Source organism: Rana temporaria, chromosome 1 (genome assembly GCF_905171775.1).
Source record: "Rana temporaria chromosome 1, aRanTem1.1, whole genome shotgun sequence".
Taxonomy (NCBI): domain Eukaryota; kingdom Metazoa; phylum Chordata; class Amphibia; order Anura; family Ranidae; genus Rana; species Rana temporaria.
In genome coordinates, this window is record NC_053489.1 from 410,841,996 (window position 1) to 410,864,419 (window position 22,424).

Genomic DNA, 22,424 nt, shown 5'->3' on the forward strand with positions numbered 1-22,424 from the left:
ATGTGCCAGGGGAGGGGGCAGTTTGCATGAGAACCTTTTCTTACTCCGTAAAACGAACAAATCAGATCTACAGATTACACTGGTATGCCGCGTGCGTACACACGATCGGAAATTCCTACAAGAAAATCGTGGATTTTTTTCCGACGAAATGTTGCCTCAAACTTGTCTTGCATACACACGGTCACACAAAATTCCGACTGTCAAGAACGTGGTGACGTACAACACTACAACATGCTGAGAAAAATGAAGTTCAATGATTACGAGCATGCTTCTAATTGATTCAGAGCATGTGTTTTTTTTGCGCGTCGGAATTGCATACAGACGATTAGAATTTCCCACAAGAACTTTTCCCGTCGGAAAAATTGAGAAGCTGCTCAAAATTTTTTTTTTGCTGGTGGAAATTACAACAGAAAAAGTCAGATGGAGCCTGCACACAGTCGGAATTTCCGACCAAAAGCTCACATCAGACTTTTCTTGTCGGAATTTCCGATTGTGTGTAAGCAGCAGTAGAGTGCAGATCTCCCAATTAAATCACCAGAGCTCTGTTGTCAGTATGATGGCCACCTGCTTTGTGTCAGAAATGCTAATACTTCTCTTTATACAGTACATAGTGCAGAGCTGTCAGAGTGACAGCATTGCTCCCTGCTTACATTGGGGGGCCATTTTCCCAGTGTAATTTGCAGTTCTGGGCTCCCAGTGTGATAGCCCAGTCCTGTTCCTCCTTCCTTTGTGAATGAAGCCGACAGTTGTAATTTTCATTATTAAATTGGTGTGATGTATAGGATATATACAGCATTAAGCACCCTAAGGCTAGGTTTACACCTGTCCGGCTGTGCGGGCTTGCAGATTGCGCGGGCACAAGAGCCCATTCATTATAATGGGCTGCCATGCCCCGCAACATGCAGGAAAGAAGTCCCTGCACTATTTTTTAAATCGCAGCCTGCCCAGGACCAGAGGTTCCCAGTACTGGATCAATTTCCAGTGCGGGCGGTGTGCCATTGGGACTAATGGCACCCGCCTGTGGGTCCCGCATATCTGTAGGTGGTTGGCGCTTCTGGTATTTGTGTGGGTACCGCAGCGGCATCACCCACACAGATGTGAACCTAGCCTTTATGTTTAACCTGCCTGGCGGCATTCCCGAGTCTGACTCGGGGTTAGATTTTCCTGCTGCGAGCGGTAACCCCAAATCAGACTCGGGCTTGCCTCGCTAGATCCACAGGCACTGTTTACTTACCTTGTCCCTGGATCCAGCGATGCCACCGTGCTGTGTGAGCGAGCGGGACCTCGCTCGATTCACACAGCGTCCTCCTGTGCCGCCGATCTCCGTTCCCTGCGACGTTATGACGCACGGGGACGGAGAAGCCAAATTCAAAAAAGTAAACAAACACATTACATACAGTATACTGTAATCTTATAGATTACAGTACTGTATGTAAAAAAAACACACCCCCTTGTCCCTAGTGGTCTGCCCAGTGTCCTGCATGTTATTTTATATAATAAAAACATTTCTTTCTCCCTGCAAACTGTAGATTGTCCATAGCAACCAAAAGTGTCCCTTTATGTCAAAAATAGTTTTAGATCAGCTAAAAAACAGCGATAATAAATTATAATCACTTGCAGAATTGTGCGATAGCGATTTGTGGGGAAATTCGTCATAAAAAAAAAAAATAATGACAACGACAATTCTGCAACTGAGCAAATTTCAGTGATTTTGATTTGATTACATTATTGAATAATTTTTATTATAATTATATTATTATTTGTTATAATTATTTATAATTATTTATTATATTATAATTTATAATTTTGTTTTTAAAAAAATGTCATACCCGGGATGCCTATTAGAATCTTGTTTGGTCAGATTTAAGTGAGTTATTTCTAAAAATGACAGGCCTACAATATAAAACACCAAATTTCCTTGCAAATAATGGTACCGCTTTCAGCATGTTTTTTCTGAAAGAATCATACCGCCAGGGAGGTTAAGAAGCAGATGCAGCTTCACCCTATGCACATACAGTATACATTTACAATCTATGGATTTATATGTGACCTATGCTCGTGCCACAAGGGAATTTATATATATACATTTTCTAAAAAACATGCTCTTCTGAATAAAGCAGTGTTAAACACAAAAACAAAAATGTAATATATTACAGCTTAACAACTCTTATATCGTATGACTGCAATAGTTTTCTTTTTTTTTTTACTTTTTTACTTTATTTTTACCTGGTAATTTGATCAGTAAGTGTGTTATTTTTTTAATTTCCTTTAACAGAAAAGGTTGGTGAGCAAACGTGGCAGCTAGAGCGCTGAGACAAACCATTTATCACTGACAAGGGGGCTTACAATAGTTGACTTTTATTTATTTATGTAAAAGGTTTATCTACATCTGCTAGTGCATTTAAAGGGGTTATAAAGGTTTGTTTAAAAAAAAATAAGCATGTTATACTTACCTCCTCTGTGCCAGGGTTTGCACAGAGCAGCCCCGATCTTCCTCTTCTGGGGTCCCTCAGTGGCGCTCCTCCTTTTCTCAAATACTCCCACGGAGAGCCGCTTTTCATGAAGACACTCGTGCGGGCATGCTCCCAAGTCCTGCTGCTGTGTCCACTGACACAGACGGCAGGACTTGGCCCCGCCTCCTGTGTCACTGAATTTTATTGACAGCAGCGGAAGCCAATGACTCCTGCTGCTATCAATCTATCCAACGAGGACCCGAGACAGCGGCCGGAGCTGCTGTGCTCGTCCCCGTCGCTGGAACGATCGGGTTCAGGTAAGTAAAAGGGGGCTCTAGGGGGCTACTGCACTACAGAAGGTTTTTCACCTTAATGCATAGAATGCATTAGGGTGAAAAACCTTGAGGGTTCACAACCCCTTTAATACTACCCTCTCCCCAGACTGACAGTGTTGCTGTCCAAAGGTGTCATTTTTGCTCCTCCAAGAGTGAATCCACCTTAAGACAGAAAGTGTGTTACAGGCTGGATCACCAGGTAAAAAAAAAAGGAAAAATAAAGGAAAAAATGCAGACACCACATATAAGAATTTGTTTTGGTTTTGAATTTAATATTGCTTTAGTTGTGTAACTTTGAGCATTATCTTAATGTGACATTTGAAAATATTGTGCAAAGAGGGCTTGACTTACCACATTAACAATCTGAGTTATTGCAACCTCAAATTGTACCATGACAGGATCAGACACATTTTCTACCGGTCTTATGTGCTGATTGTAATGCGCGAAAAGCTTACGGAAGAGTCTCTCTTCGATCTCACTTTGTAATGTATCTGAAAGTAAGAATAATAAATGTTAAAAATGGCTAGGATTCCATAAACTTAGTGGATCTTAGAATTCAAGAAACAGCATAATGGTTAAACTCTCCTTCACCCTTGTCCATTTTTCTGCTTACTTCCCTGCACTTCAAACCTAAATCCCAATTATTTTTATGTGGCTAGTTTACATCTATGCACTACAGCTATGTTTATATATTAAACTGCAGAGCATGGTGCATGCATAAAGAAGCACATAAAAAAATGTGCATAATTGTATTCAGCTTGTCAAAAGCAAGCATTTCTCCACTTTTGCATGGATGTACTCCAGTTTCTTCCAAAAAAATAAAAAACAACTGGTAAACGGTTTGACTGACAAATACGGTTGTCAGACTTGCTAGTTTCCAGCAATTTATTTCCAAATAAATGCATATCTAATGGAGAGTTTCTGTCTATTGGGTTTCTTGTTAAAGAAATCCAGGCTAGTTAGGCTATATTGTAATTGGCATACCCTGGCTTTACATTACATCTGACAACTGTTCTTTCCAAACCAACCCCAGCGTGTGTTTGTAAAACTGAGGTATAGACAGTAGAATATTACAAAAGTGGGGTATTCCTATAGTTTCCTTGGGGCTTAGTTTCCTTCGACCTATGTACTCTTTAATGTGCTACTCAATTTATCAGTGCTAACAAGAATGAGTCAAATAAATGTTTACCGGTAATTTAAATTGTAGAATGGTATGGGATTTTAAGCAGCTAATTAATAATAATAGTTAATAATAATTGGTTTAATTAAAATTAAAAAATAATACATCACATCAATGGGCACAATTCACTAAAGGTTATCGAATGCGTTACGATGGTCACGTGACCACTTAACGCGTGCGATGATGAAAATGTCAATTCACAATTGCTCGTTTACAGTATTTAGCGCAAACACCAAAAATGCTTGTTAAATAAAGCATAAAAAGGCATTAAAGTCATTTCACAAAAGCCAATAAATAAATAAAGAATTGCGGTAATTAAAGGGGTGGTTCACCCTAAAAACTACTTTTTCTTATTCCACTGCCCCCCCAGATTACAATACGATTAAGGCGAACGGCGAGTCGGCGCTATACTGCGCATGCGCATCGCCGTTCGGCTCCTTTCGCCAATCGTGACGCGGCTTACGCGACGGGGGGAGCTCGTTTTTGGGCAAAACGTCAATCACACACATGTTAGGAATGCCCACTCCCGCGGGACTCGCAACCCGGATGCAACGGGTGAATATGCTGTACTAAGGTATGTACAGCATGAAAAAAATAATAAGAGCCTTAATCGTATTGTAATGTGGGGGGGGGGGGGGCAGTGGAATAAGAAAAAGTAGTTTTTAGGGTGAACCACCCCTTTAAGTACTGTGGAAAAGGTAACTGTTAGCGCAAATACAAAGTGCATTTGTAAAATGTGGTATGACAATTAGTCCATAAGAAAAAAACAAGCAGTTCAAGGGTTAAAAAAGCAGGTAATATGGCTGGTCAATGGTGGCTGCTGTCCTCAGAAAGCTGACTCTGTAGTAGACAAGAAAGGGTAGAAAAAAGGGAAGCACCACCTAAGTGCAGTATTAAACATTTTCTTTTAATGACACAATGTACAAATCACACTTACAGGAAAGGAAGAAAATGAAGACTCATCTGTAAAACCCTGTAGTCCTTGTCCCGAATCCATAGGCTGCACGGGTGTGGAGAATGCAGAGTGTTTTATCTCAGGCTTGTCCTGTGGCCATCAGGATGAGGCCTGGTCCGACATGGAGCTGGACGCGCTCGAAGCCACTGCTTCTTCTATTGGCCTGATCAGGCCAATAGAAGGAACAGTGGCTCTGAATGCGTATCTCAATCAGCCCCTTGCCTTCCCTGCTGACCTGCCTCCCGGAAGTGTTCCCCGGAAGTAATCACATAACCTGTGATGTCACGTGTGCTCCATGCTGGACCATCCCTCATCCTGATGGCTGAAAGTGCAAGTTGGAGCAGGTGTCAGCTAGATTTTAGTCAGGAGTTGTTTCTAGAGGCTGGGCAGATGGCAAAGATGATGGAGCTCTTTGAATCCAGTCTTCTGGAATTTAAATCAATGCAGAAGAGGAGCAGGAGGAGAAGATCTCAAGTGAGCAGACACTGCTGAATCCATTCACCAATGCTAAAACACTGCAGAAGTTCAGGTTATCTTAGCCACTTATCATGGAGCTTTATACCCAACACAACCTTGAGCCCTTAACACAGAGAAGCCATGCCATACCTACCATGACTAAATTGTTGGCTGCCTTTTTTGAATATCATCATATAAGATGCTTGTGATGACTTACGGCATAGTTTCATGCAGAATCTAAGGCATAATTCAGAAAGATACTGCATGAAAGATTTTAGGGAGAGTTCCCCCACTTTTGTTCTTCTGAATGTTGTGCATTATTTTACGGAATGCTCGGATCCGATAAAATAACTCTTAGACCCCTTTTTTACACTGGGGTCGCATTATCGGTAAGGCGGCGCTAGTTTTAGCAGCCCTTTACCGTAGTTTTAGCGGTGCTTTTTGGCCAATAGCGGGGCGCTTTTAACCCCCTGCTATCGGCCGAAGACAGGGTTAAAACCGCCTGTGTTGCGGCGCTTCCATATCGCTTTTCAGGTGCTTCAGAAGTGCTATTCCAATGGGCAGGGGCGGTTTAGGAGCGCTTTATACATCGCTCCCAACCTGCCCCAAAGATGCTGTTTGCAGGACTTTTTGTAACGTCCTGCAAACGCACCGCCCTAGTGTGAAAGCACTGGGGTGGCATGGGAGGTGTTTTTCAGGTGCTTTACAGTCGAGATTGTTTGTGCTAAAACGCCTGAAAAACACCTTCAGTGTGAAAGGGGTCTTAGTGAATTGTGTCCAATAACATTAATAACTAACTTATAAACAAGCATAATCAGAACAATCCAACTCGGCTTTTGTAGCTCCAGTTGTATTAAACCAGCCATAAAATCCAATAATGACTTGCCTCCAAAATGGCAGGTGGCTGAGAGACTTCTGACTACAATCCCCAGCCTGCATCCTGTTAAATTGCTGTCTGCAAATCTGAGGCCTCGTACAGACGAGAGGATATCCGCTGGAAACGGTCCGCCCGACCGTTTCCAGCGGATAAATACTCTGGCGGATTTGGATCTGATGGCTGTACACACCATCCGATCGAATACCCCGCGGAATACATCTGCGGTGACGTGGCCGCGCCGATGACGCGGCGACGTGCGCGACCCTGGAAGGTAAATACTTCCATGCATGCATCGAATCATTAGGACGCATGCAAGGGATGGGAGCGGACGGACTGATCCGGTGAGTCTGTACAGACGACCGGATCAGTCCGCTGGACTGGATTCCAGCGGATAGATTTCTTAGCATGCTAAGAAATTTTTATCCGCTGGGAATCCGTCGGCTGGATTTTTATCCGCCTGAAAATGTCCGCTAGGCCGTACACACGACCGGATTTATCTGCTGGAACTGATCCGCGGATCAATCCCAGCGGATCGATCCGGTCATGTGTACGGGGCCTAAGGTGAGTATATCCAAACCTACGTCGGAAAGATGTACCCCATCATCCCTATACAGGCCCGGAACTCCCCCTCCTTCCTTCCAAATCTTTATGCCTAAATTAATAACCATATTCCAAACTCATACATTTTTCTAACATTCAACTAATGTGTTTCCTACATTTTCAAATGCTTTGAACAGATCAGAATGTAGCCAAATTACAAACGAGGAATGATTTCTGAAAAAAAAAACAATGTCAATACTGGGAGATAATGGTTTGAATTTCTGCATAGTGGAATACACTAAATGTGAAAAATGAAATTTACGTTTTTTTTGATGACCAACATCATCACCAAACCACCTAAATGAATCAGCAATATGTTAGTGGCCACCCATAAGCTAATCATCGCAATTTTGACATTATTTCCTCCCAATGCATGCTCCATTTACCCAACCAGGAAATCTGAAATAACTGTGAATTCAAATCCAAATTCTCGTCATGGATTCTTTCAGCTTCTCTTTTGTGGGCCCAAAATACAAAGCAATGCCCAACAATACATATAATTCACTTCTTACCTAGGATTCTAAAGGACAAATTAGATCTAATATAGGAAACATAAGCATTCGACTTCCATCTACCCAGTTTTTTATCTAATTTTTGCATAGACCCAGTCTTTCTGCTTCTGTAGCTGCCCCTATTTGAAACGAGTGACAAGATATTGGAAAGTCCCTTAACCATAAGAAATGTAAACCTTTATGAAGTACTGGTTCTACCATTAAAATGCACCAAGAACTGAATTCAAACTAACATATCCTCCCACAGATCAGAAGTTATTCTCATGTGTGATTTGGAATTCTATAAACCACATATGGCCAAATAGAGTCTTATTGAAAATTTTCTGTCAAATGGCAAAACCCTAGTTGCAAAAGCCAGTAAGTCTAATATATTTTGCATATCTTTTAATAAAACTTTTTTCCCACGAACAATAAGAAAATAATTCAATATGTTTCCAATTTTTCTTTAGGAAGGTGAAACCAAAATACGAAAATTATGGAATTACGAATAAGCAAAATAACGAACAAGCGAAAATACGAACGTATGATTGGACAATATTACTAAAATACGAAACACCGAAAAAGCAAAAGAACGAAAATGACATCTATAACGAACGATTTGCATTCCGTATTTTAAATCCTTTGTCTGTTCGTATTTTCATTCGTATGTTCGTATTTTCATTTGTGTGTTTTGTAAATCCGTTTCTTTGTCTGTTCGTAAATTTATGTACTTGTATAGTTCTTTCTAATGGGCACTGGGCAGTGTAGTTAGTGAGTGATTACTTAATATCTTAGCCAATCAGCTTATCTATTTTGTGAGTTTTGCTGAGTCACATTGTACAGTGTAAAGCCTCGTACACACGATCAGACTTCAAACAAACTTTTCCGTGGATTTTTGTCTGAAGGGAGTTGGCCGGACTTTTGAAACCGAAAAAGTTTGTCCGATAGAGCGTACACACGGTCGTATCTTTTGGAAAACGCTCATTTTGAAGTTTGTTGGCAAAAAGTCCGACCGTGTGTATGGGGCTTAAGAGAAAGTATATCTTAGTATGGATTACCTGCGTGTTGCTATGTATTTACGAAAGTACAAAATTACAAATCCATTGAACGAAAATTATTATCTAACAAAATTACGAATTTCGAAATAAAATAAATTAGACAGAATTACAAATCATTCAGTATAAACGAAAATAAAACTGTTACGAACGGGTCAGAATAGTAAAACTTGCGTCTTACGAAATACGAACGGGTCCGAATAGGAAAACTTGAGTCTTACGAAATTACGAATCTTTACGAATCTACGGAACGAGACGAAACGGAACAAAAAAATACAAACATTTTTGTTGTGCAGACGAAATGGAGCAAAAAAATACGAAATCTTTTGTTGTGTACATGTCTAATATGGAAATGAAAAATTATGTATGAGCCGAAAAATATTCGGCTCTTTTTTGGGTAAAATAGCTAATGGGGAAATACGTAAGTTAACAAAGAGTGCTCCAGCGGAAGCAGCAGCAGGAACCTGAATGCTGAAGTAGGGAGGAAAGCGTTACACCCTGCTCTGCTGTTATTGTAAATGTCCCACCTCGCCCTCCTGCCTGTGCCCGGCACCTGTGTAGAGAACCATCAAATATACTTCTGGCTGTGGCCCTTGGTTCCGGCATTCCTGGTTGCCTGGAAGACCGGCCTCCAATATCCACTTCTGACTGGCTTCAGCTCCTTCTCATCCTATATTCGCCTCCCCTTATGTCACTGATGGGTCGCTGCATCTTCAGAGAGCCCGGCCTATCGGGTACTCTTCTCCTTCCTGCCTCCTGAGGACTGTAAGGCCACCGGGACTTGCACTGCCTCTTCATCAGCCCGCTGTCTTCACTTGCTCCTCCCCTCGAGACTTGACCATGCCGACCTGGAATCGGATCCCCACAGTCCTCTTCCTCTTTCTAGAGAACCTCTTCACAGCTGTCTTCTTCTTCCACCGCTGCTGGTCCACTGCCTTCCGCTTACTCTGCGGCGTCTTCAGCTTCCAGCCCATGAGGTAAGGTGAGGCACCACTGGATCCTGCTGTCCCCACCTTCCACTTCGGCCCAGCCTCCAACAGCTGTTGAAGTAAAGTCTTCATGTCTCCTCTGAGGTATCGGCAAAGAAGCGCCACTGCTGATTAATTCCTGATGTGACTGGCAATTAACCCCATGTTGGAATCCCCTTTTTATAGGGACCCCAACAGGTTGAAGAGCTTTCAATGTCATGTCTCATGGGGTTTCAAGGTTCCCCCTAACTTAACAGTTACAAGGCTCCCCACACGCCTGACTAACGTATTGTAGGGTGCCTTGAAACCTTTTAAGCTACACATTGTGTTAAATCAAAGAAGTACAGTAAAATTGTGTCCCCTTATTCTGCAAATAAATCTTTTTTGAAAATATACTGTATGAATTGGGTATTAATTGGACACAAAATCAATACCACATTTAGAACCAGAAGGGGTTAGTCACATTTACCTGGACTTGTTCTGAAATAATGGTGATCCCATTGAACAGACATATTTCTGTCTGTTAAAGTTATCCTTGTACTTGAAACAGGTGGTGTCAAGACTCTAGGTCTAGCAGCTCAGTTTCAGGGTCTTGGCAATCTTCTTATAGCCTAGGCCATCTTTATTTAGAGCAACAATTCTTTTTTTTAAGATCCTCAGAGAGTTCTTTGCCATGAGGTGCCATGTTGAACTTCCAGTGACCAGTATAAGAGAGTGAAAGAGATAACACCAAATTTAACACACCTGCTCCCCATTCACACCTGAGACCTTGTAACACTAACGAGTCACATGACACCGGTGAGGACAATGGCTAATTGGTCCCAATTTGGACATTTTCACTTAGGGGTGTACTCACTTTTGTTTCCAGTGGTTTAGACATTAATGGTGTGTTAAGTTATTTTGAGGGTCAATTATACAAGCTGTACACTCACTACTTTACATTGTAGCAAAGTGTAATTTCTTCAGTGTTGTCACATGAAAAGATATAATAAAATATTTACAAAAATGTGAGGGGTGTACTCACTTTTGTGAGATACTGTATATAGTTTGCTGGGGTATGTTTGTGACACTTTTTAGAAATGAAAAAGCATTTTGGACGTGCTGCGAAATAGGGGTGCAACGGATCAAAAAACTCACGGATCGGATCGATCCTCGGATCAGGAGTCACGGATCGGATCAAAAAAAAAAAAAAAAAAAAAACACAAATCTTGTTACACCCACCAGAGTTTTAGATAACACAGTTATTCTCAACACGAAACGGAGTTTATGTGCTTAAATACAGTGTTTGGAAATCCGACAGACTGTTTATTGCTAATGTGACAGAACACCTCTGATTTTCACATTAAATTTAACATTTAAACAGTCCGTCGGATTTACAAAAACTGTATTTAAGCGTATAAGCTCAGTTTGTGATGAAAATAACTGAATCTAAAACTCTGTTGGGTGTCCACTTGCCCCCCTAATAACTATCATTACTGTGATTAGTACAGTGCACACAGGAAAAAAAGCAGGGGGCATATCCATCCTCAATCGCACAGGGAGGGGGGGTTTCTTGTATAGAAAGGGGGGGGGGGGGGGTTGGGTATATCCTCGTACAGATGACACATTGATCTCCTCTGCAGGGATGCTCCCAGATGTCAGGGTTGATGGACACAGTTCCCGGTGATCTCCCCCCCCCCTATCACTCTGAGCTCCTTGGCTGGCAGGTGATCGCAGTGTCCTCTCTCTCTGGCTTATTCTCAATAGAGAGACACTCGCAGCACACTGGGGAAGGTCACCATTGCCCATAGCAGATTGCTCACAGCTCTGTAACTATACACCGCCCGCCTCAATGATCCTCTCAGCCCCTGGACCTTTCCTGTAGCTGCCGGTGGATGATCCTGCGCTGTCTGCTTTAGTCCGCTCCATTTGCGCGCTGAGGCGGGGAGGCGTGTCACGCTGTGCTCTGGGCTCTGACAAGCACACGGGGGTGGAGCAAGATAGCCGCCGCTCCGGAGCTAGGCCGAAGCCGGGGACTTTCCTACGGCCGAGGCTCCGGAGCGTTCCGCGGACCGCATGGTGTGCCGATCCGAACGGGGTGACCCGTTCGGATCACGGATCGGTGACGATCCGTTGCACCCCTACTGCGAAACATTGTCAACATACAAAAGAAGTCCAGTTAAATGTGACTAACCACTACTAGCTTTACCATGACATGGATAAATAATAACATTTGCAGACATGTTTATAACCATATTAAATATCTTTAGCTCTATAGCAGCAGCCACATTGATAAAGTAGGGGTGGTTTTTTTTTGCTCCCATTGGGAGATCTGTCTTCTCTTCCTGTCTTGGAGACATCACAGAAATTTAAAAGGAAATCAAACAAGTGTCCTCATTGAAAGGTTTCCCCTCTAAGGCCTCGTACACACGACCGAGTTTCTCGGCAAAAACCAGCAAGAACCTTGCTGGGAGATATTTTTTGGTCGAGGAAACCGGTCGTGTGTACATTTTCGTCGAGGAAACTGTCGAGAAACTCGACGAGCCAAAAAGAGAGCAAGTTCTCTATTTTCTCGACGGGAGTCTGATTTGGCTCGTCGAGTTTCTGGTCGGGCTGGTTTTCAATGAGAAACTCGGACGTCTGTATGCTAAGAAACCCGCGCTTGCTCAGAAAAAAGTATGAGACGGGAGTAAAAGTAGCATTTGTAATGGAGATAACACATTTTTAAAGCTGTAACAGACTGAAAAGTGCAAATTTCTCTTACCAAACTTTTATTTAACACGCAAACACATGAAATTAGCAAAAGCAGCCCCAAGAGTTTAGCCAGTGGAATCGAACTTCCCCTGCCGTTGTATGTGTTGTATGTCACCGCGTTTGAGAACGAGGAGATTTTGGCTTGACTGTGTGTACGCAAAGCAAGCTTGTCAAGTTCCTCGACAAGAACTCGACGAGGAACTCGATGTGTTTCGCCCGTCGAGTTTCTCGGTCGTGTGTACGAGGCCTCACCCTAATCTGTTTACAACTCAACATTTGCAAAAACATGTTGACTTTCAATCCCATAGTGAATATGACAACAATAAAAACGTATACATTCGAATCTTTGATGCTCTATCGAAATGAAAACAATGTGGATTTAGAAAGAATTTTTAAAAAATGTGCATGATACAAAAATGCTTTGGTTACAGTTTTGCATTATTCAAAATGTACCATGAAGAGACACTGGAGATCACAGACAGTTCTGAACCAGAACAACAAGTCTGCTTTTATATTTAAAGCACACTGGAACACAACTGCATATTTGAATAGTCTTTTCTGAATGCAGCAGGCCAGTGTAGTTTATTACTGGCATCACTCTTGTGGGTCAACCATAAGATACATAAAAGCTGCAGTGAATTTTTTTTATTTCATTAAAAGAAGCTTACGGAGAATGAGTTCACCACAGGAGCTCAGGCTTGATCAGAGATACTTTTAGACAAGCCTAGCTCTTCTGGAAACCATCAGAAAAATGAAATTTACAGTCTGGATGCAATTTACTAGCTATGGCCTTATTGGTTTATAAAATGTTTAGATTACACCATTTTTTTGCCTAAACATACCCAGTTCAAGCTGAATTATATCCTTATGACTCTAGTCTATTAATTTGAATAAAACCATAGGTTCAGCTGTGTGATACTGCTTCATGGAAGGACCTTAAATATCAGTTTGCAATCAATTTTTTGTACCCCTAAAAGATTCTAATATTTTCTAATGGATTGTGGCCTTGTCATGAGATACCAGTCTTCAACTTGTCACAAAATGTGTCCACACAAAGAAACAAATATGAAAAAAGGTATAGACACCAATATATGGTGTACTGGTGTGTGAACCTTCATGCAGTGTAATGCCTTGCACACACGGTCGGACTTTTGACCATGCAGAAGTCCGTTGTGAGTCCGTCGGAAGTCCGACGGAATGAAAGAGAACAGGTTCTCTATCTAAGGTCTGTCGGACTTCCAAAAAAAAAGTCAGATGGAGGCTACACACGGCCGGACTTTCCTAGAAAAAAAGCCCATCTGTGTGTACGAGGTATTACTATGAAAATCAATGCAATCAATGCAGAAAATCCTAAATTGTTTGATGTGTGGTTTTGAAACATATTTCCTAGGAGTAGACACTATGTACATCACAATATATACTTTCCCTCTGTAGATGTAGATAATGCCTGTGTAGATTCTCTTATGCATAGGTTGGCCAAAAATGGGTAAACCCAGTCCTAATAAAACTTTTAATATGATGCACAGATAAGGAATGGGCAATAAGAAGGCCACTAAGGGGGGGCAGGGGGGGATGAACAATTTCAACCACTGTAAATGCATATTATTGGGCACAAAGATTTTTGAAAATTGTATCAATCCACGTGTGCATTTGTATTAAGATGGATAGAAAGTTCCCTCTCCTCTCCTGCTATCTGCTGGACATTCCCTAGTGCTATAGAATTCTCAGGCTGCAGTTCTGCACCTAGTCTCATAAATAGTGTTTAATCTAAGGTCAGATGATATAGCCTGTGCCTGATTAAAACAGGTTTTTGGTGTATTGCTGTACCCTAAAGACCCGCTCACTCTAGGCACACGCTAAACTGATCAGCTTTAATGTGCGAGCTAGAGTCCGTTGTGTGCTGCCAGCAGAGAACGATCTTTGTTTTGAGGGGTCTGTCCCCAGCAAACAAGCATATCAGGTAAATATCTAATTGGGGAAGTATGACTCTGTGTCCTGCACTGCGAAGGTGCTTACCCGCCATCTCAATATGGAGCTAGTGGACTCTGTAGCCAATTATGCATGTACGTTTAATTGTTAGGATGGTTTTGCTTTTCTGGCTTTTAAAATTGAAAAGCCAGAAAAGAAAATCTGGTCCGCCATTCAAGTATTGCTGCTGTGTTGCATTTGATATACAATATATTATATAAATGATTTTTCTATAAGACTGTCATAGAATAGAAATTAGGTTACTGTTGAGTTTGTTTAAGGATGTTTCTCAAACTAATACCTTGGTAACAAGTACACAGGCTGTCCTCAACCGATGGGAACTGTTGACAGTAAGAACCGTTTGTAAATGTTTCAACAAAAGCCCAAAAAAAATTTGCAGCAGGGACTGATAGTGAAATACTTCATCATGCATTAACACCATAGCAGGTAGAAGGTTTGTAAAAAGCCAGAAGACCTAAAGACTATTTTGCCTGATTCTCCAGCAACTGTTTAAGAAGCTTGAGTCCTAGTTCTCAACGGAGATCACAAACACACAGTAACTGGAGTTAAGTAACTTTTAAGCGTATTTCTACTTTTACAGACCATCGTTTCTGCTTGTTTGCTAGGCATCTTGCTTGATATATCTGTCAGTCTTGTATTCCTAATAATGCATTTTTGTTCAGTAAAAACACATTTGTACACTGCAGAGATCTGAACTTCCTTGCTTATACCGCAAAGTAACCTTGCTAGATAAACACAAAGCTGCACATATGCAAGAGTGCCATTTTGGGGAGGACGTGGCTCTTGTGAAGTGTGGGTAAGACTTCCTCTATAGGTTCTTTTTTGGGGAGACTGAGACTGGGTTTGTGAGACGACCAAGAACAAGGAGATCAGTGTCCTGGAGAATAGGCATCTGAATAATCACCTTCTGCCACTTGTCCTTGTTAGTACGTGCCCAGATCTGGTTACTTTACTTACAGACCTACCTAGCACTTAAAAACTGAATTTTTTATTTATTTTTGCTGCAGAGAAGAGCTCCTGAAGTTGGCAGTAGCATTTCTGTTTTATTAGTTGAAGTTAAAAAGTGAAGACCTCAATAACTGTATGCGTGTCTTTGAATTTGCTAACCTGAACTAATAAAACAGAAAAGCTGTAAATTGATTGCCACTGACAACTCTGGGAGCTTGTCTCTGCAACAAAAAATGGCAGTAAAAATGGGAACAATTATTGTGTAGTAATTAGTATTATGTATTAAACATATAAATACCGAATATACTACTTTGTAGTGGTGTGTTTCTACTTACTTTACTCATTGTTGACATCTGCAATGTGTTCATTACTTACCTCTGACCTATGCACTCTTTGCATTACTTATGGCTGTGGGACCATTCACAAAGTGCAACGTGTTTTGCGCATGCGCTGTGAGCATCCGGCTGTGAAGCCGCAAGGAATCACAGCTGGCTGCCCACAGTAAACATGCCAATGCCGGGAACCTGAAGTACAGTGAAGAACCGGTTTACGTGAGGACGTGAGAACAGCGCTGGACCACTAGACAGGTGAGTGTTCTTTTTTTTACAAGTCAACAGCTACAGTATTTGTAAGGCAAATAACCACTTTAAGTGCAATCAAGAGCCAGCTACCAGGGACCGGGGGTAAAGATATTGTTACCCTTGTGTTCAGTAATGTTTACATAGGTGCAGCCCATGGCTGTGGTCCGCTTTACTTTTTATTTTTTCATTATTTATTTGAAGCAAGTATGCAATTAAAAGCAGGGATGGCCGCAACATTTGGCCAAAAAATTGGTGGCATAACAGTGTGCTAACAACAATCATCTAGTGGTTTGAAGTCTAACATTAAACGTGGAACATTGACTGGGTAGCAGGCCCACTTTACTTTTAATAGGATGCAAAGGGAACAGGATTAGGTGTGCTATAACAACTCCAAAATGTCATCAAGCACCCTTATAGCACTTCCATTAGCAGCCACAATTAGGCTCTTTGGCTCAAGGTTTATTTCTGCTGTTTATTGCTTGGGTTACTACAGGGGTTCAGTGCTAGTGGCTATTGCTAGAGGGTTATTGCTTGGATTTATTGCTATCAATTATTGTTGAAGTTTGTTTTTGGGGGTTAATGCTGAGATTATTGGTGCAGTTTATTGCTGTGGTTTAAAGGAGTTGTAAAGGAAAAAAAAATTTGCCTAAAATTCATGTCTGCAAGGTAGACAGACAGAATAGTGTAATGATTCTGTTAAAAAAACGAGTAAATACCTATTACACTCCTTTATCTATATCACCCCCGGTGTTCTAGTTTCTGGTCCCTCATTCACTTCCTGGTTTTCGTCGCTCGTTCATGTAAGAACTACATTTCCCAGTATGCATTGCGGCACGCCCAGTAATTCACACCTCCTTGAAGTCTCTAACACGTAGAGAGCGTCCTGCCGCACAGATATAGTTCCCAGGAGGGGGCGAGCACGTCACTGACCACCGCAGTAAAGCCTCCCTTCACGGTACTGAGTAACAATCAGACAAGCAGGAAGTGAACAGAACAGAGAAGAAATAGAGCAACTTCTGAGCAAAAACGAACAATGAGGAAGTGAAAAGAGGAATGTCTTAGGATGCTTATTATGAAATTTTTTCCTTTACAACCCCTTTAATACTGAGGGTTATCATTGCTGGATCTGACACTTACTGGAGGTTATTGGTGGCTCTTACACTTTACTGGCAGTTGTTGCTTACCCTGAAATTTTCTGGAGGTTATTGCTGAGGTGTATTGCTGTGGGCTATCATTACTGACCCTGACACTTGCTAGGAGTTTTTGCTGTTCCTGACTCATGGGGGTATTATTGTGGGCCCTTAAGCCTCGTACACACGATCGGACTTCAAACAAACTTTTCCTTGCATTTTTGTCCGAAGGGAGTTGGCCGGGCACACCCATAGCATACACACGCTCTGACTTTTCTTCAAACTTTCTCAAAACTTTTCCAACATCACGTGGTTTTTCTGCTCTTTTCTGCTCTTTACCCTTCACCCTTTGGTCAACTTCTGCTATTGTTGGTTGATTTTAACATTGGTTCTGGGCATGCGTATTTGTACTTTGTACAAAAGTCCGATGGCTTGCTGTACACACGGTCGGACTAGGCACCATTGGACTTTTGTTGCCGAAAAAGTTTGTCCGTTTGCAGAGCGAACTTTTGTCCGATGAAAACCGAAAAAGTTTGTCAGATCGCGCGTACACACGGTCGGATTTTTTTGCAAACTTGCTCATTTTGAAGTTTGTTGGCAAAAAGTCTGACCGTGTGTATGGGCCTTAACACAAGATATGGAGATATAATTGCTGACACCAAGGCTTGAGGGTAATTATTGCTTCCACCACACCAACAGTGGTTCTTATTTTACTCCCACAGTCTCTTCAGTGTACCCCCAGATTCTTTTTTGTCAAAGCCATAGCAAAGCGAAGAGGAAAGGTGACACAAATCAAGCAGGCCAGTCAAGTTCCCCTAACCTAAACTCACTCATCCATGTCTTTATGGACCATACTTTGTGCACCGGTCCATACATTTGGTGGAGGGGGGATTATGTTGTGGGGTTGTCTTTCAGGGGTTGGGCTTGGCCCCTTAGTTCCATTGAAGGGAACTCTTAGGACATTTTGGATCATTTCATGCTCCCAACTTTGTGGGAACAGTTTGGGGATGGCCCCTCCTGTTCCAAAATGACTGCACACCAGTGCACAAACAAGGTCCATAAAGACATGGATGAGCGAGTTTTCGGTGGACTGGCCTGCACGACCTTGTCTTGACCTGAACCCGATAGAACACCTTAAGGATGAATTACAGTGGAGACTCAGTGCATGACCTTACAAGTGCACTTCTGTAAAAATGTTCAAACCTTTCAATAGACACACTCCTAAAACTTGTCATCAGCCTTCCCAGAAGAGTTGAAGCTGTTATAGCTGCAAAGGGTGAGCCAATTCAATATTGAACCCTATGGACCAAGACTGGGATGCCATTAAAGTTCAAGCATGTGTAAAGGCAGGGGTCCAAATAATTTTGTTAATACAGTGTATGTATTTAATTTGATTATTTAGCTGTTTGCCTGGAATTCAGATTTAGAAGAAATGTCTAAACATTATCTATTGTAAAAATACGCCAACATTCTCTTTTGCAGAACAGTCTCCTGTAATCTTATATCATAGTTCACCTGTTACAGACACGTTGTATATGTGGCATATGTGAAACTCCACCATCTCTTTCTAACAGTATTTTTGTGTTTAACAACTGACCCATATCATCCAAAAGTATACAGTTAGGCAATACAAGTGGCCACAGGTGTTTTGGAGAACAGGCAAACATCTTTTATGCTGTGTGGGATAAATCAAACATCTCTCTATTAAAGTTTTATTGAGCAGACACACTGAATGGTTTTAGAGAGCACTTCTGCAGATTTCTTCTAAACCTGGTTTGACAAGTGAAGATGATGTTACGCAAGGCACTTGTGACTCCAGCTCTCCCTTAAGTCCTTGTTTAATGCTTGGCTGCTCAAGATTAAAATTTCATTGACTAAATTGTCTTAGTCTTTCAACCCTTTTAGTGCCAGAGGGCTTACATTTCTCCACAAGCAAGGCTGTGCATCCTGTATGTAACTTTTTCAGTGCAGAAATATTTCGTTATTTCTAATCCACCGGTTCATAAATGCTGCAGAGTAATAACATGAAGTAAACTCATATATAATATTTTCTAAATTAAATTAATTCACTAAGCAAAGCAAAACATCTCTAAATATTAAATAGTCAGATAGTACACGCCTTGGGTTGATCCATACTCATGCTTTTTTGTAAATTTAAAAAATCAAAGTTAACTTCAAATTTGTAAAATTGTAAATTTTGAAAATGTACACATTAGTCCAAAGCAATCACATAAGTAACATCATTCATTAGCCTAAACTGGGCTGGATAATGTAAGCTGTCTTTTGATTGGTTTCTATGGGATGCTATACATCATTACTTTATGCCATTAAGTAATCCCAAATATATATTATATAAAATGCAGTATTTCAAATATTAGTGAGAATAACACCTTGTTAGCTCTCAGAAAGCTACAATCAAATCTCATTATCTTAATTGTAGTCAATAATATTAAATAAATAAAATAAAAATATGGGGCATATTTATAAGACAGTGAATCTAATGTGCACCAAACATTCATTGAGGGTGAATCTTCCAGGTGCATGTGTTTTAAACAACAGTGATTGAGTCACCATCAGTGAATGTCTGGTAAAATTCACATTGCTTGCTGTATAAATAAGCCCCTTGTAACGGGAGGGCCCGTGGAACCCAGAGGCTCTTGCAGGGTGTGGGGTACTCCTGTTTCAGCTTCACCGATGACACCCCTTATAATATAAAAATATTTATTTAAAAGTGAATTAAACATATAAATATGCACTAAACATTCAATGTGGCTGAATCTTACAGGTGCATGCATTTTAGACAACAGTGATTTAGTCACCATCAGTGAATGTCTGGTGAAATTCGCATTGTCTGCTTTATAAATAAGCCCCTTATAATGTAAAAATATTTATAAATATATATATAAATGTATAATATAAAATTTGGTAAATTAATAAGGCAGTGAATCTAATGCCCCGTACACACCATCACTTTATGTGATGAAAAAAAAACGACATTTTCTGTAAAGTAAAAAATGACGTTTTTGAAACTTCAATTTTCAAAGACGAAGTTGCCTACACACCATCGTTTTTCTCACAATGTTCTAGCAAAGCGAGGTTACGTTCCACCACGTTTTTCCATTGAAGCTCGCTTCATAAGTAGCTTCTGGGCATGCGCGGGTGTAAAAACGTCTTTTTAAACAATGTTTTTTGCTACACACGGTCAATTTCTGTGAAGTAAAAAACTACGTTTTGAAAAACGACACATAAAATTGAAGCATGCTTCAATTTTTTTGGGTCGTTTTTTAGAAGACATAAAACAACGTTTTCCCCCACACACGGTCAATTAAAGTGACGTTTTTAAAAACTTCATTTTTTTTCATCACATGAAGTGATGGTGTGTACGGGGCATTACATGTACTAAACATTCAATACAGGTGAATCTTCCAGGTTTATGCATTTTAAATTATAGTGATTGAGACACCACTAGTGAATGTCTGGTGATATTCACATTTACTGCTATATAAATACGCCCCCATATAATATAAAAATATTTATTTAAAAAATTGGGTAAATTAATAAAGCAGTGAATCCAACATTCAATGTAGATAAATCTTCCAAGTGCATGCATTTTAAACAACAATGATTGAGTCATCATCAGTGAATGTCTTGTGAAATTCACATTGCCTGCTGTATAAATAAGCCCCATATAATATAAAAATATTTATTAAAAAAATTGGGTAAAGTAATAAGGCAGTGAATCTAAGATGTACCAAACATGCTATGTGGGTGAATCTTCCAGGTGCATGCGTTTTAAACGACAGGGATTAAGTCACCACTAGTGAATGTCTGATGCAATTCACATTCACTGCTATATAAATACTTCCCCTATAATATAAAAATGTTTATAAAAATTGGGATAAATTAATAATATAGGGAATCTAATGTGCAACAAACATAAAATGTGAGTGAATCTTCCAGGTGCATGCATTTTAAACGACAGTCATTGATTCATTACTAGTGAATGTCTGGTGAAAATCATACTCACTGATATATACATATGCCCATTATTGTATATTAAATATGCTGCTGATAAGCACTCTTATTATATGGTAAACATACTAAACATAAATGCAATGATAACAACAAACAAAAAACAATCTGAATCCAGATTTAATGCAAATGCCCAAAAACATACAAAGATACTTGACCTTAAATGACTATTTCAAAACCTGCTAGAAACATGATCATCCAAAAACCATACTAATTCATTTCTTAATGACTTACCTTGCATGACTACTAACATCACAAGTATAACACAGCAGAAATACATTTCAGTTTTCTTAACATGGCAAAGAATCATTTCTTCTCCAGCAGAAAATAACAAACTGAAGGTGAACAAACAAGTGAGATGTATGATTCAGGATCCAGCCAGAAGCATGGATATAAATCAAGGTCTCCGTCTAGTGTCTAAGCACAGGTACAATGACGTGTGTGATGTGCCAAAAATAGGGGCAGGTAGAGCGGAGAAAGACTCACACTGCTCTCCTGTCACTGACACTGCATGTGTGTTTCTTTCATGAGGAAAAAAATTCATAAGGAAAAGTACCCGTTCATATGATAGAGAACACAGCCCCAAGGGATAAACAAGAGCAACAGTGAGATGGGAGCTGAAAATAGAGAGATGCAAAGCAATAGAATGCAACCTGTTCTGTGCAGGGGTTAGCAGATGTTGGCTACTCAATTTACAGACACACCTGGGCTTGATGCTACTGAAAATTGACCATGCAGAAGGGCTTCGGGTCATTTCTGAGAATATAATTAGACCCTGGAAGAGTCTTTATTAAATTAGCATGCCGTATACATGATTTCAAACAAGCTTCCTATCTTCTGAGAGCAATATTGACCTTTTTCTATTTACAGTGGTAAAATGCTATATAAATATCCTACTGCCAAATTGTGCTACATTTACAATGCTGGCCTCAAGTAACTATGTTTTGCAGTATTTTTTTTTCCTCAAACATTGTCAGAATGATGTACCGCTGAGGCTTTTGGCAGCAGAGGTGGAGCAAGTGGGAATATCAAATACCGTTTTAAAGGAGGTCACAAAATCAATGTAATTCTGAACAATGGGTTTCTGTGTTTCACATAGAGGGTTTGCCCAAGCCAAGGCTTTGTCATAAATCAAAGAAATAATGAAGCCTACTTTGCTTCTGTCGATAATTAACACCTGGGGCAGCATCTCAAAATATATTCCAGCTGGGTTGAGAAACCCTCTGCAGTGAGCTGGATCACCTCCAGAATGCTAGTGAAGCGGAAAAAACCCAGCCATACCTCTTACATTGGTAGTATTAGAGGCAACTGTCTGAACATAGACAGAACAGCAGGGAGTAGGAGGATTCAGATGAGCAGTTTGAATTAGAAACGTTTGTAACGCTATGGAAAACTGAACCATGTAATGGTCCTGCTTGTCGAATGTGGAGAAAATATTACAACTAGGTGAATTGCCTGCATCTTAGAACTTCATGGCCCTTGCGTAATGTTAGGAACCATAAACCAGGCGGAGACAGAAAATGCAGATAAAATCACACCTTTATTTAAAATAGCAAAAAATAAACCAGTCCAGGAACATAGTAATAAACTGAAGTCAGTGTTTGGATGCCAGAGTGGGTAACTGGAGGAGCTGGGGTCAAG

At 40.6% G+C, this 22,424-nt stretch overlaps 1 protein-coding gene across 1 annotated transcript in view; it reads right to left on the reverse strand.

Annotated features, from left to right (window-relative positions):
• Positions 1-21,385, reverse strand: part of CHRNA6 (cholinergic receptor nicotinic alpha 6 subunit) — a 51,481-nt gene extending 30,096 nt beyond the window's left edge. Inside the window, exons 1-2 of the mRNA XM_040324403.1 lie at positions 21,018-21,385; positions 3,140-3,279 (exon numbers count right to left, since the gene is read on the reverse strand). Coding sequence (XP_040180337.1) covers positions 3,140-3,279; positions 21,018-21,093 — 216 coding nt within the window. The 5' untranslated portion in view covers positions 21,094-21,385. The remainder of the gene's footprint in view (positions 1-3,139; positions 3,280-21,017) is intronic.
• Positions 21,386-22,424: the final 1,039 nt, after the last annotated feature.